At 38.4% G+C, this 16,360-nt stretch overlaps 1 protein-coding gene across 4 annotated transcripts in view; it reads right to left on the reverse strand.

Moving 5' to 3' along the window:
* Nucleotides 1-692: 692 nt before the first annotated feature.
* The window catches only part of ano2b (anoctamin 2b), a 73,678-nt gene continuing 58,010 nt past the window's right edge, over nt 693-16,360 (reverse strand). For all 4 annotated transcript variants that reach the window (XM_086269186.1, XM_086269187.1, XM_086269188.1 and 1 more), the window contains 5 exons: nt 14,620-14,772; nt 13,987-14,039; nt 12,068-12,246; nt 4,242-4,347; nt 693-1,703 (listed from right to left, as the gene is read on the reverse strand). In XM_086269186.1, coding sequence (XP_086125312.1) covers nt 1,323-1,703; nt 4,242-4,347; nt 12,068-12,246; nt 13,987-14,039; nt 14,620-14,772 — 872 coding nt within the window. In that variant the 3' untranslated portion in view covers nt 693-1,322. The remainder of the gene's footprint in view (nt 1,704-4,241; nt 4,348-12,067; nt 12,247-13,986; nt 14,040-14,619; nt 14,773-16,360) is intronic.

Here is a 16,360-nt window from a genome sequence, read left to right on the forward strand (position 1 = left end):
CCCCGTTTTCAAAGGAGTAACTTTTGTAAAACAGTTCCCTGCCAAAGTCAGGTATTATTTTCCAGAGAACTGATTGGTCAGCAGGCAGTGATTTCTTACGTGTTCATATTTAATATAGAGTATAATCTGCGCCGCAGCAAATTAGGTCTGCTGCATAAATTACAAAATAAGTTCCCATTGCATGTAACTCATTGAGAATGGAACTGCCTTCATAATACGGGAACCTTAGGGTTAACATTTTACATATTGGCTAGCTAACAAGCTAATAAAAAAAACAAAATGTGATTTAACCGCAATCAAAGAAATCTGTGTGTGTGTGAAGATGCAGATTTCCACTAAATGGGCATGTTGAGTCCATGTTAAGGTCTTCTGTTTAAGCAGAACGGGCTCAGATTGATTACTTACCTGAAGGAATGTCAAGGTACACTGTCAGGTGTTTCATAATAAAGGACAGCTAATGCCTTTTGTTTCGCTGTCAATAAGACACAGTGTGATCATTTTCACCTGACTCAGTCTATAAAAGAGATGGCTTTTCCTTTGCATTCACAAGTTATTAAAGTCATTCAACAGTCAGCTGAAAGTTGTCACGACAGCTTCAACTGAAATGAGTGCCATAAACATGGTTTGTCACATTAGCATTTTTCCATCATTTCAAACTCAGGGTAAGGTAAAGAGAAACAATGACCAGCAGCTCAATCTTTAGTGGCAATTTTAGTGAATTCTGAAAAAAGGGGTTCAAAGTGTATTCCTGAATTCTAAAGAGAAGAGTACAGAAAATGTGGTATTTTTCAACTGCTACAAATTCTGTAAACAAAAATACATGAATAGCATAAGCACATAAAGCAGGAAACTATTGACAGCCCTAATGAGGAGCCACAATGTCTGTCAGTTTAATCATGTTGGTTAAATGCTTATTAAGACTACCCATTAGTTCATAGTCCTCTCTTCATCTCCAGTCTCTTCCAGGTTCCTGCAACATTTAGTTGTTTAACCTAACATGATGATTATTGCTTCTCTACGCTATGAAGCTAGTATGCCTCACTATTTTGACCAAAAAGTAAAAACGACAACTCTGTCAGGTAAACAGTCAGTGAGAGTAGGAACAACACATACATACACACACACGCTCACACCCATTTAGTCAATCAATGTGAACATTGCAGAGTCAACCACTCACATATCAGTGAATTTAAAATTTATGTTCAAAAGGTAAGCCACACATACCGGGACACAAAAGACACAGAAAAGACATACATGGACCGAGTCACCCAAGTGACAATCCATAGAACCAGCTGAAGCACCCCCGTAACGTGTGTTTCATCTCACACCGCTGTGTGTTTTGAATTCTCGTTTTCCTTCATGGGCGAAGAGGCAATATTCCTGTTGAACTGGCTGAAACTGGCTGCCCTGCATCTTGCCCTTGGCCCTCCTCCTCCTCGGTCCTCTCCAGCTGTGGGCCCCGATGGCAAAGTACTGTAGCGACCTGGGATCGGCAGATCCTGCCCTGGGGGGAGCGTGTTGCCGCTGGGGTGGAGGGTGGCATCCTTGGCAAACAGCCGCTGGATGAGTTGTAATTTCTCCTTCTCCTCCTGTAAAAAGACATCGACCAGGAGCTTCTTTTCCCTTTTGAGCTGCTCCACGATGGTTTTGGGAACATCAGGAATCACCCAGGCAACCACGAGGCTGAGGAACATCACCAGGTTCTTGAAGAATAGGAGAAAAGTGGGAATATAAGTGATAGAAAGACTGATGCATGTGGAAACAAGTGCGATTGATGATAACTGTGACAGTGACATACTGTATATCAACCATATCAATGTCACTGAGCCATTATGTCAAAAATATATACGCGGCTAGCGTAACACGCCAAAGTTGAAATAATGGATCCTGGCACTATTACAATTGTCCACTGGGTTATACCTGAGAACCAGCTGATCAGTGATGATCCCTGATAGCAATTTGGACCAGTTTAATGCAGAAGCTGATGTTTGCCTTTGTGCAACTTTGAGGTCTTTGCTCAAATCAAAGACAAACCAGTTCAAGTGATGAGAACGAGAAGGTACAGTCTGTAAATTTTTCACCGCAACACGTCAGTAGATTGAAGATTGCATTCATCTGTAGTGAGCAGAGATGGGCAGTAATGCATTACTGTAATCCGATTACTTTTTTCAAGTAACGAGTAAAGTAAGGGATTACTATTGCAAAAAAAGGTAATTAGATTACCGTTACTTTCCGGTAAGCACACTGCGTTACTAAAACTGTAATTTTTTTTGTGAGTGTCTCATGACAATGATGTAAGCGAGCGCGACATTCGTGGCATATATCGAGTGCGGGAGAGAGTATGCCCGTGCAGCTTTTAAAGTGTGGAAGTACTGACCTTACTTTGAGCTTAAAAACTTAAGCTCAAAGTAAAAATGTGACAAAAAAGTGACAAAAACATTAGCGTCCACTGTTCACTGCGTGGGAAGAAAACTTCTTTTTACAGCAAAAAACCCCCTAAACTTCCAAGCAAGTACCGACTACGCACCGAGTATGCTACGACGTAATGGGAAATTCACAGACAAACTTCCACTGACCGCTGCGGCACACCTGCACCAGGGCAAACCTCTGCCTGCCCCACTCCTGCTATACAGGTGAAAATAGAGCAACAGGACCGCTGAGTCTTTGATTTTATTTATTTTCTGCTGTGTTTTACTTGCATCTATTGAAAAACTGAGTGTAAACACAAAAAAATATTTTATTTTATGTGCAGGAATGTGCAGAAAATAGGTTTAGATGTTAAACAAATTTCTTCCAGTCAGAGAATGTTGCATATAATTTAATGTTTTCTTGATGCATAAAGTCAAGTCATAAAGATTAAAACTAATAAAAACAAATTTTAAAAAGAGACTTTTTCCATTTGATTACATTTTATATGATGGATTAGGCAGAAAGTAGAGCTGGGCTGAAAGATCTATTGCTTTATCACCTATTCAGGTTGTAAATCGTGTTTTTAAAAGTAACTAAGTAACTAATTACTTTTGAAAATAAGTAATCAGTAAAGTAATGGGATTACTTTTGGGGAAGTAATTAGTAATTAGTTACTGATTAACTTGACCAACACTGGTAGTGTGTGTACTCTGCGTATCTGTAACCGGAAGGTCGCCGGTTCGATCCCCGGGCTCTCTGTCCTGGTCGTTGTGTCCTTGGGCAAGACACTTTACCCTACCGCCTACTGGTGTTGGCCAGAGGGGCCGATGGCGCAATATGGCAGCCTCGCTTCTGTCAGTCTGCCCCAGGGCAGCTGTGGCTACAACTGTAGCTTGCCTCCACCAGTGTGTGAATGTGAGAGTGAATGAATAGTGGCATTGTAAAGCGCTTTGGGTGCCTTGAAAAGCGCTATATAAATCCAATCCATTATTATTATTATTATTATTACTACTCAGATACCAAAGTGACTCCGGACTTTTTCCCCTATCTGCGCAGGCCGTCACTCTATTGTTAACCGGAGCTGTCAGTGCTGGGTGAAACATTCTGAAGAGTCCAACATGGACCAATGAGTGAGAGAAGCTCACTTCTGACCGATGACAGCAATACTGAAGTGAGTTGTTGAGGATTTCCCAAACTTTTCAGTCTGTGAGCACTGCTGTTTTTTCTGTTGTTATGCTCAAGGGTCGTAAAAATTACAATTTCCCTCTGACAAACAGTTTGATTACATTCTGATGCCGTATGAGAGTTTATTCAGGACAACAATTTTACATCTATTTCAGATAGTTTTACTAATGCAACTATTTATGGGAGTAGGATTTTTAGTGGAAATTGCAGCAATCACAGATAAAGGACATAAGTGGGTAAAACTAAAAATGATTTCTCACTGTTCCATTCACATCACAAAAAAACTATTGAACCAAAAGTTTAAGAGCAACTGTATAGTACCTGAATTCTGGTCATGATTATTTCTTAACAGAAATAAAGAATGAAACTTTAACAACTTGTCCAAGGACATTTGAGAAACATGAAGCATCTGGTTGTTTTCCTGACCATAATGAGAGCAGAGTGTGATCCACTCAGTTTGGAATGACTGGCCAAAAAAAACCACACACACACACACACACACACACACACACACACACACACACACACACACACACACACACACACACACACAGGCATGTGTTTCTTTTATATGCATCGCTGCAAATGCAGACAGGATTTAAAAAAAAGAAAAAAAACAGAAACTGAGTAATACACTGAAATTGCACCTGGAACAGAATGACGAAGGCGAGCCTTGCAGCCAGGACACACCAGTACTGTTTAGAGAACTGGTACGCGTCTGGAGACCATGGGGGTTCCCTGTAGTCTTTATACCTAGAACAAAAAAAAATTAAATAAAATAAAACACCCATGGAGACAAGAATATCTACGAGTCCAGAGTTTGAGAATATGAGGCAAACCTAAGATTAAACTGATTTACAGCATCTTTATCTAGCTGAGACCTTGCCTAATCAAAACATATAGCTCCTTGGCTCAGTCGAGAAACTTAAAGTGCAATAAACTTTATCAGGATTCCTTTCATTTGTTGTCCTTGTAGTAAACACTCTTTATTGTACCTTCAAAACAAACATGGGGAAACTCAAACCACATGTTGTACAAACTGTCTACATGCTCCAAATAAGGACAGAGGCAGAATAAGATAACAAGGACTAAGAATAACAGCCAAGTGCACAACAAAAAGGTAGACAGGGTAGAGCCATTTTACCACCACTTCACACTTTGACATTATACCTGGAAACTTCACTTAACCATAACTACTACTATCCTCACCCAAACCCTTACCAATCATACTAAAAAGCACAAACTGAGATTATGGGGATTTGTCGTTCCCCAAATCTTGAGTAATTAGATTGCGGTCCCCACAGGATCAGCAATACCAGATGTGATACAGAAATTGTGTCAGTCTGTTTTAATCATCACAGAAAGATGTCGTCCAAATTCAGTTCAAGGGTAAAAGGAGGTGAGGGGTGAACACGTAAAATTAAAATAAATAAATAAATAAAGCACAGTTGGTTCATTATTCATTATTCATTCATTATATCTTTAACTTTAAAAAAAAAAAAAAAAAAAAGCGGTTTGTTAACACTGGAGAAAAAATGTGAGTTATTTGCTGCTGGAAGAAAGACATGAATAATATAGTTGGTACAGCTGGTACATTCAGGTACCAGAGCTGCTGCTGCTTCTGTATCTGTTGGCTAAAATGCAACCAGAGAGGATTAGAATACAAATGTCAAGTTGCAACTGGACTGTTTGAGATTCAGCAGTATTATGAAATCAAAGAGACCCTGCTGAGTGAGTGTTGGAGAAAACCTCAGTGGTTTGTTGGCAATTTTCCACCCACTCTCTCTTAAAATAAAATAAGTGAAACGGACAAAAAAAAAAAATTCCCAAGGAAATAAAAGCATTTGTGGACAGGCATCTGATTTGAGCTACTGCATACATAAACTAACAGTCTAGATGATCCAACTTCAGCACAGCCAAGATTATTTAGATTTCCAAGTTCCTTAAATTCACTCGCTCCTTAATGAAGGTTGCACCCTCTTTACATCCTACTTTAGGATTTTAAAAAAAAGCATTTTCAAAAGAAAGGCAATGAGCAATAACTGTGGGTTAAAATACCTCCATCTAAACACATTTAGTGAAATTGTGGGTATTGAAACTCCAAATAACAATACTACTATGCATGTTATGGAACTGGCTGAGAGACCTTTGCAACCTGCAGCATTATGAGATGTTATGAAATATCACTAAAATGCCAGTAAAAGCATTGAACAGCCTTAACCTGTAAACATCTGAAACGTTGAAGCTCACCAGAGTTCAGCAGCAGGTTACTAATCTGACCATCAACCAACCTTCTACAAATATGTAGAGAATGACACTTGGCTTTATGTTACACTGCTTTTGGCCTCCGTTTTCACAGCTATTGTAAAAGAGGCTGCATTTTCCTGTGGGATGCAAAGTACAACATAGAGCATTCCTTTGAAGCCAAGAACTAGGAGACAGTCCCTCTTATTGTTAACCTCAAGCACATCTTTAGGCAGAAAACGCGTCGTCTGAAACCACTAAATGTACAGAAGAGTGTGGAGACAAAGACTGGCTTTATGTGGAGCTGTAGCTATAGACAGTAGACATCTATTCAACATTAGGTTGAATCAGTGCACATTTAAGACATGGAGACACTCAAAATCAGGTTAAAAAGCAACATTTACTCCGTACTTAAAAATGTACTTTAGTGGAGACTTAAAATGTTATGAAAAGCACAACCAAAGAACGATTTTCAATCAAGTACTCAAACTTTAACTGCTTGCACTATGCTTGGATCAAGTGTGGTGCAAAGGTCCTCTCTCACTTCTGCAGCAATTTATGGAAACATGATTACAGAGATTCTGGGACTCTCCACCATTTGACCCTTAGAACTGAAGAAGCTTCTCGGATGAGAGGTGAAACGTCTTCAAGCAACTTAAAGAAGTCCAGACGCTTTTCTTTCCAAGCTCTTTAGACTACAATGACCTGGATGACTGAGAGCCTTCACAGAAATTACAGAGATTGTAATATTCTTTTGAGCATGAAAGTCAGAAAGTCAGTCATTTCTTTCCTGCATTTATAACTCGATCAGTTCTGGAAGATCCCCAACAACACTGGCTCAAATAAACCCGCAAAGCTTGAACCTGAAAACTATATTCCTTATATTTTACATAGATGTATTTAAAACTGCACACCCCAAGAAGCAAAACAAAAGCATAACAGAAAAGAAATGCAGGAAGCTCGAACTGCAGGGCAGTTTAACACGTCACGCAAACAGGATGTCTCACATCAAAGTTTTACATTAAAATGACTGCACAACAAAAGTCAATTCCACACACTGTCATGAAAAAATTCCTCTGAAGTCAAAATAAATTAAAGGGACTGAATGAGCTGCCTCACTAAGCACTTGACTAACAGTATAGAAATAACAGAGAGGGAGGGGAGGGCCAGTGTGTGTGTGTTAGCATGGTCTTATGATGCCTGACTCCTTCTCCTTATACAGTCATGAGTGAGGAATGCTGTCCGTGAGAGTCAGTCTTCTTTCCCTTTCTTTTTCCTTTGATCTAGTCATCTGTCTCTCAGTCTCTCAGTAATTTTTTGCAACATTTTGTTTTAGGTCATCTTGAAATATAAAAAAAAAAATGAAATAAAAATAAAATAAGACCAGTCTCTGTCAGTTTAATTCACTTAACACTTCTTAGGTGGAATCACAAATACAGTTGTGCTATCAAAGATGATTTTTCTCTCTGTTCTTGTGTGTGTGCACGCATGTGTTTTCTCAAAGCTCCATGTTTGGTTAAAATAGTGGAGCTCTGCAGCACTGAAGCATTTAACTCAATATTCTTTCAGAAGACCTCTCAATAAGATTAGGGTTACTATGTGAGACGAGCGTGTTCGTCTGGGTCATTCCCATCTATAAATAAATAAATAAATGAATAAATAAATAAATAAATACATACACAGTAAACCTGTGTTACGCAACATGGTAGCTGTTAGCTATCATCCTGTTTGTTGTACGAACATATGAGCTTCATATTGGATCCATTTGGTAGGTTTGGCATCGCCCCAAACCCCTTTAACCCTTGTGCAGTTTATTCATTGTCTCTAGATCGCTCTAGGCAGGAAAATGGAGCCGGATGCAATCTTTTGGAGGGCAGACTTTGGGGGCACAAAATTTTATGTTGTTTTTCCAATGAGGTCACGTTTCATTTCAAACTAAAAACATGGAGGATTATTTAATGCTGGCAAATGGCAGTATATACTGTATTAAACTTTACACTATATGTGGATCAATGCAATCAGCGTACAGTAATATAAGTCTTGAGCCAGTCCCCATCTCTTTATATTTCACTAGGAAAATGTGATTCAGTTAAATGTGCAAACATACATGGAAATACAAAACATAAGGCAAATCCACAGTTGTACAATTCAAAAAAATAATAATAATAAAAAATGTAAAGTCAATATTTTATATGACCACCTTCGGTGTTGCCGTGATGTAGCCAAATCAGTCTGGTATTACGTCACAAAGAACATAATAAACTGACAGAAAACCAAATCAAATGTTCTTCAACACAGCCTGAACTCTTTAAGAAACTTTTCATGTCATTCTTTTCCTGTAATTTCTTCAAGTAGTCTTCAGGAAGGGCATCTGGCAAAATAAAACTCCCAAATCATACATAGAGCTGTAGTAACTCCTTATACATAAGGGAGTAGCTAAAAGTAGCAGTCTGTTGGTAGCGGTCTTTAAGAGGCTTCTTGAATGACATTCCAAAGCTTTTTGGATTTCGACTGACTTTTGTTCTGTTCTGTCAAAATTATCCCACACTGCTTCAGTAATGTTGTAGGTCTGGGCTCTGGGGAGGCCAATCCATGACAGTGTTCCACTATGTTTTACAGATTACTGTACACACTCACTACTGTACCTTTCTCCTGACCTGTTCCCTATAAGTTTCAAGGTTTTTTTTTTTACTGTGCTATGTTTGTCACAACCCTATTACCCATACTCTCCAACCTGAAAAAGTAAGTTTTTAAATTATTGTTTCATAAATTCTTGACTTAACAGACATTAGTTTAAGCAGCTTTAGAATTCTTGTTCAACATTTCACTTGTGACATTTTTGTTTTTGCTGTAATTCCAGTTTATTTTCAAATATTTGCTCAAATACAGTATTAATATACTGTAATGGCAAACTAATACAGAGGCAATATATTAAAGTTTCAGTCAGGTTTCAGAGCTCATCAGAGCACAGAAACAGCTTTAGTGAAGGTTACAAATGATCTTCTTATGGCCTCTGACAGTGGACTCGTCTCTGTGCTTGTCCTGCTAGACCTCAGTGCAGCGTTCGATACAGTTGACCATAATATTCTATTAGAGCGATTAAAGCATGCTGTAGGTATTACAGGTAATGCGCTGCAGTGGTTTGTATCATATCTATCTAAAATTAGAAATATCCTGTCTCAGAGTGACGCTGAAAAACTAGTTCATGCATTTATTACTTCCAGGCTGGACCACTGCAATTCATTATTATCACGATGTCCTAATAACTCCTTAAAACTCCCATGATGCATTGAGTTTTTCCTTTCCAGTCACCTTTCTCACTCACTATGTGTTAATAGACCTCTCTGCATTGAATCATATCTGTTATTAATCTCTGTCTCTCTTCCACAGCATTTCTTTTATCCTGTCTTCCTTCTCTCACCCCAACCGGTCGCAGCAGATGGCCGCCCCTCCCTGAGCCTGGTTCTGCCGGAGGTTTCTTCCTGTTAAAAGGGAGTTTTTCCTTCCCACTGTCGCCAAAGTGCTTGCTCATAGGGGGTCATATGATTGTTGGGATTTCTCTGTATCTATTATTGTACGATCTACTGTACAATATAAAGCATCTTGAGGCGACTGCTGTTGTGATTTGGCGCTATATAAATAAAATTGAATTGAATTGAATTACTAAACCAAGCACTGAAAATAAAGAATATTTTCTCCTAATGCTGAGAGGAAACCTCTCCTTACAAATTATTTGATAATCCATTGCATAACCGCTTAACCCTCAATTGACTTCCTGCTGATAAGCCTGTTAGCAAAGACAACTTCCTGTCAGCTCAGGAGTGAGTACTGTCTTGATATAAAGCAGGTATATACCTAAATGGCAATTTTAACAGTTTTCCTCTAAGATTATGATTTTCAATACATTTCCATCTATAATGGTAGGTTCCTTGTTTTCTGTAAATCACTCGAAATCTACACTTTCAAGCTAAATATAATTTTATTATAACCAACTTATATCAGTAGATGTCAGACACATGGAGGTCAAAGGTCAAAGATGTGATATAAGAGGAGGTACAGCCACTCCAAATCTGTTTTAAAACTGATTTTTTTGTTTTGTTTTAAAAGTGAGCTTTTACTCTACACCAGGGGCTACTCAACATCCCACACTTCAAATTTCATCTCCTTAAATAAACAGTTTTGAAATAGCTATACACTAAAAAGATATAATAATATAAAAATTATTTGTTTAAAGTTTTAACCAGATACACTGTTACTGCTATTTTCATATAAATTTACACAAAACAGCTAACATCAGCATCACAACATCATCAAAAATGGAAAATAGAAAAGGAAAATGTCCTTTTCTTGACATAGTCTTAAAATGTTTAACTCTTTGTTTCACATTCAGAATTTTGATGACACCGACAACACTGTAGGACAAAAAGGACTGCGGAGATGTACAGTCATGCTCTGCTCACTGATGCAGAATCTTCAACTTCCTCACACTGCTGTTTTTAAAATTTTATTAAAAATGTAAAACCTTGGTGGGTAGCTTCTGTCACACCATCCATCTATTTATCCACCCATCCATATGCAGCACCACCCCCCTGCCTTCATTCATTCATTTCCTCACTGGTATTTCTATATCTTTCCATTTCAACAGTTTCCTTACTGTCTTAAAAAGCATTCCTTTGTATTGTTATCTGATCATCAGTTCAATGATATCTCCCCTCATCTCTGCATCCTCTGAATGGATGGATAGTTATTATCCATCCATTCATCTTGACTATTGCATGCATTCATCCATATGTCCAGAACCCCAAATTAACTGGGCCAGAAAGAAGAAGGAGAAAAAAAAAAAGGCAACCATTGTCTGGAGAATCTGAAATTCAGAGCTGAATCATTTGCCCTGAGCCCAGAGGCACTGCCCACATCAGCAGCACTGTCTAGATACAGTCTATACATGACTACACAGCTCTGCTCACTGCAGACACACAAAATCTTCCTGGAACATCCTGCAGCCAATTTCACGCCTATGAAACGTTCAAGGCGAACACTATCTGGTCATTCTTGCGATGTGACATATCAGCCTACAGTGGTACAAAGACTGCATTCTCGCATAGTAATTCTTTGCCATCTTATGTAACAGCAGGTCGGCCTCAGTTGTCTGTGGGCGCTGGCATCCATGACCTTTTCCTCTGCAAAGCTTTATATTGATATTATGAAAGAGATGCTTACCAGTGGAATGAGTGAAAATGCATAAAAGATACAATTGTGCATTTTGCAATAATGCCTTTCCAATCCATTCTTGTTGTTTCCACATTCAAAGTGGCATTACAGTTTGCATGAGGGTGCGATGGTGCGTCTTAATCAAGAACTTAGTTCCTCGCCGTTTAATTGAGTGTTTCACATTTGTAGCTAGCACAAAATATTAATACATCAATATTTGGTATGATAGTGACGACTACAAAAGGTTTTTGGTTCATTCAACTGCAGCCCTTAGCCCTGTAGCACAACCCAACTCAAGAAAAATCAAGTGAAAAAAAAAAATCAATAAATCAGCTGTCCCTCCCTCAGATTGGAGTTTAATATTAGATGCAGAACAGGCCTTCAGGTTGAGCATTAAAAAGTGTTTGTTGTACCCAAAACAAAACACTCTTAAGCAATCCAAACTTGTAATGATTTTCAAAATTAGCAACGTTTAACTAAATTTATCACAGAAACATTTTTGAGACCAGTGATAAACGTTCAAAGCACTAAATAAAGTTCCTAAACTCAAATACAAGTTCAGATATAAAGAGAAGATTTCAACTCCATGAAACAAACATTCTTTAGTCAAGATTAAAGGGCCATTAACCTTAATTTATACATAATAATCTGAGTGAATCCTTGTTAATAGAGACACTGTTTGCATGTTTCTGCAAAGGCCAAAATTATAAGTTATGACAAAACACAGAAATGCTGTTTTATCCTTCCCCAAATTAAATTCCTCAGATGTAAAAATAGATGAATTGGCCTGAATGTTTTCTTGAATGCTCACCAAATACTTCACTGGCAGTTGAGGGAACAAAAGCAACAAGGCCAAACGCACAGCGTTTGTCCATGTATGACAAGTGAATAAACAAGTTGAATAGGTATTCCCATGTTGACTGGCTATTTGCTGAATACAGAAGTGCTCGTCCCACAGAAATGTGAGCAAAACGTAATTGCTACAAATATACTTCGTGAGCATGGGTGTGTGTTTTACCGGCATAAAGTTATGTTTCCAAGCTCAGAGTTCTGTGGTGCTGTGCCAGGTTTTAAATCGGACACGTTGAAGTAGGACAGCGTGTGGTCAATGAAGCCATGCATGGTGCCCGTCGGACTGTACATGTACTCGTAAACGAGCCTAGGGATGAAGTCGGACGTAAAGGAGATCACAAAGGCCTATAGACAGAAAGACAAAGAGATCAAAACAGAAAGAGTGAAACAGTCTGTCTGTCAGGACCAGTGATATAGAAAAGTATAAAAACTGAATCATGTTTTATGCTGTTCACATTTCTTCCTTCACTTTTTATATATGCAAACAATTTGATTTTTAAGGAAACATTCTCACAGTTAAGAATGTAGCTTATTAAGCTACTGTAAGACCAGAATCAAATCAGAATACGATCAGCTATTACTCAAAGCCAAACTATCTGTAGCTGTAAAGGACAGAAAACCTCAGACTGATGCTTGTTCTTTTCAGTGAGAGGAGGGACAGGGGTTACAAAGAGCAAAAATCTGGTAAACTGTGCATTTGTTTAATATACATTTGAGTTTAAGGAACATTAAAGTCAGTAGAACTGATAGATACACATCTGTTATTGTTGTGAAGCTCCTGGTCAATCAATCAATCTTTATTTATAAAGCACTTTTCATACAGCAATGTAGCACAAAGTGCTTTACATGGTTAAAAGCAGCCCACCCCACCCTGCCCTCCAACTCACTCCCCACACTCTCATTAATATAAACAATCATGGATACATACCACCCCCCACACACACACACACACACTTAAAAAGTAAAATTGGGCTGGACAGACATGAGCCAGGTGAGGAAACGCTATCACAGGGAGCCGTCTGCACCGGGAGCCGGTCACGGACTGCAGCCTCCAGGCTGGGCACACAGCAGGAGAGAGGCAAAGAAGCCCCCCAGCCAGGCTGAGAAGACCCACAGAGCCCCAGCAGCCACGGTCCACAGTGTGTGTCCAATCCCTCAGATCTAGATTACATTAAAAACTCCTGCTGCTTGTTTTTGGATCTGCCACAAATCTGTTTAGTATTAAAAGTAAACTAGATGGGCTTTAGCTCACTGGCCAGAGACAAATGCAAAGCAGAACCTTCCTGACCCCCCTTCCCCCTCCCCTCCACAAACATTGCATATTTATGTATTTCAGATACAACTCTGGGATCTCATGAGGTTATGAAATTGACAAAAGGTCTAATCAGCAGATCCAAAAGAGTATTTCACACATTATCCATGCCTGCGTGTAAAATTTGCCCCAAAATTGCAAATATCTTTTTTTATTAAAAATCTATAATAAACAATTATTTAACTACTTATTAACTAATCAGTCAAGAAATATGGCCGCCCATCCAGAGACTAGTTCTGTTGAAGGTTTCTTCCTTTTAAAAGGAGGATTTCCTCACCAGGTGCTGCTCAAAGGAGATCTGTTTGGACCCGTTTGCACTTTACACTTGTTCTCTGTTCTTTCATTTGATAATTTCTAAGGCACTTTGAATTTCACCTATCTTATAGCAGCACAGAGATCTGTGTTAGAGAAGTCTGGAAATGCACCATTATGCCAACTTTGTTAGTGCATTCCTGTCTCCGGTCTCTAAAAACAGGTAACATTTAATCTTATAAAGACATGAAGAAGTGGAAGATCCATGCAGTATATGCAACATATATACTATACAACCATTTTCCCCAAGATAAACTGAGCTGTAGAGGACTTTAAATTGATTACCAATTGCACCAACAGTGATAAATGTTTAAGTGTTCGGGTGTTTTGTGAAGTAATTAAAACACATATATTACTACAATATTTGTAGAATAATTATCTTCAGGTTTTTATTTTGCATGCATCTGCCTCATTTACTAATTTAGAAACCTGGAAGAGTGGAACACTGTGTTTATACTTACATTTATAATGACTGAGAACTTGCCCATTCCACTTAGTACATTGTACCAAATGCCTGTAAGGTGAGAAGCAAAAAAGACAGAAGGATAAGTTGAAGGGAATAAACAGGAAAAACAGGAAAGTCTGTATTAAGTACAGTAATAAAACTGTATAGGGACTGAGACAGTCAGTTAAACTTTACCTATAAAGTATTTAAAGGATATATTTATAACTGAGTGTGATGCAAATGTTAGCTAATTTTTAAGTGATCTGCATATAGACCAGAGCTTAGCTACACATAGACAAATAATCCATCTGATGATTATGAATTTACTTATTTTAATAATCCAAAGTGAATTATTTCGCTGGCAAACCATCATTCTGGTGATATCAGTTACCTAGAAAAATGTTATTGAATCGGTTGCCTTACAGTGTGGCTTTTGGGCTTATTAAACCTCTTTAAAAGTATCTGGGTACAGTGAAAAATGCTTGGAAATCAAGCTGAGAGGTTTCAGTCTGTGTATTAGTGAGATTAGCCAAACTGCCTGAAGCCACTGCTAACTCAAAGAATCAAATCAGACTGGTTTAAGATGAGTTGTAGCATCTTGTTGATGCTTAGAATGGCGATTCATAAACTGAGTGTCAGATTAGCTTACCAATGTCTTTAGCTCGTGCAGCGACTGGCCTACGCAGCTCTGTAACAAACTTCTTGGCATCCAATCTGATCTCAATGATATTGTTCAGCAGGGCAAAGAGAGGAGCCAGCGGGAAAGAAGCCACGAACAGAGAGACGAAACCAAACTGGATGACTGCAGAAAGAGAAACAGTTATTACATCTATCGGATGTATAATATAGGACATTAAAAAGTTTTTTGGTAATTTGTCTACATGTATTCAGATAAATAAGTTCTATATTTAAACCAATATTTACAATTACCAATTAAAAAAAAAACCACTGCTTACATGTTAATTGTTGATATATCCCATACTTCCTACTGTAATTTTGCTGATGATATTAATGGCCATTCTACATGTAGATGATGTGATGATCTAAGTATAAAGATGAACAATACATCTGCTCCCAAAGCCTCATGCAAAACAAAAACGGGACTCATGAAAGTTTCATTTCATGAATTTACATTACTTAATTTATGATGTCTCAAGGGCACAAAGAACATTGAACCATTGAAAAGTAAAACAAATCAGATGTTTACAACGTTCAAGTTTATGTCACATGCTAACATAAGCCCCAGTGTTTGGCACATTTTGCTTTGGAGAGAAAAGTTGTTTAACTGAAAATCTCTGGATCTGCCTCAAAACTGTTTTCAAGTTAACCCTTGTGAAGCTGCAGTTATGTCGACAGGTTTTTGGACGATGATGCTTGTTTTTGGCAGTTTTGTCCCTGTACACCACCACAGAGTTTTAAATCAAATGATCAGGATGTAATTCAAGTGCAGACTTTCAGCTTTAATTCAAAGGGTTCAACAAAAGCATTAGACTAACTGTTTACGTCAGCTTTTATGCAAAGTCTCCCATTTTCATAGGCTTAAAAGAAATCACACAATTGACAGACAAGCAGTTTTTATCTTTCAATCAAGTTTCCACAATCTGGTAGCTTCATAAAAAGAATGAATGCACTGGGGCAGCTCAGCAAGCCACAGAAGATGACTGCAGTGCAAAATGACAGAATTATTTCCTTGATTAGGAAAAAACACTTCACAACATCAACAAACCAACATTTTCAAAGAAGTGACAATGGCAAAGTCTACAATTGCCAGTATGAATGAAAATACAGAACAATGTGACCAGTGGTTTGCGCCACTGATGATGTTAAGAGAAGAGCACAAAGAAGCAGAGAATCGGCTCTGAAGTGCATAACATCATCTGTCAAACATGGAGGAGGCAGTGTTATGGGATGGGCACGTATGGCAACCACTGGAACCACATCAATAGTGTTAAATAATGATGTGACTGCTGATAGAAGTAACAGGATAAATTATGAAGAGCACAGAGTTGCACTCTCTGCTTAGATTCACAAAAATGCTGCAAAACGGATCAGATAGTGCTTCCCAGTGCACATGGATAATGATCCAAAGCATACTGCAAAAGAAACCCAGGAGTTTGTCAAGGCAAAGACACGGGATATTCTTCAATGGTCAAGTCAGTCACCTGATCTCAACCCAAGACAGCAATCTTCGGTGACTGAAGGTAAAACTGAAGGCGGAGAGACCCACAAACAAGCAGCAACTGAAAGCAGCTGCAGTAAAGGCCTGAAAGAGCATCTCAAATTTAAACTATTACATTTGGTGATGCTGATGGCTTCAGGCGGTAACTACCTTCAAAAAATTTGCATCTAAGTATTCAATCACATATTGATTGTTTAAAATCCACTATAGG

The sequence above is a fragment of the Aulonocara sp. 'chitande type north' Nkhata Bay genome, linkage group LG17, assembly GCF_057382095.1.
Source record: "Aulonocara sp. 'chitande type north' Nkhata Bay isolate Kocher_YH1m ecotype deep benthic linkage group LG17, A_spYH_male_GT1.1, whole genome shotgun sequence".
NCBI classification, from domain to species: Eukaryota; Metazoa; Chordata; class Actinopteri; order Cichliformes; family Cichlidae; genus Aulonocara; species Aulonocara sp. 'chitande type north' Nkhata Bay.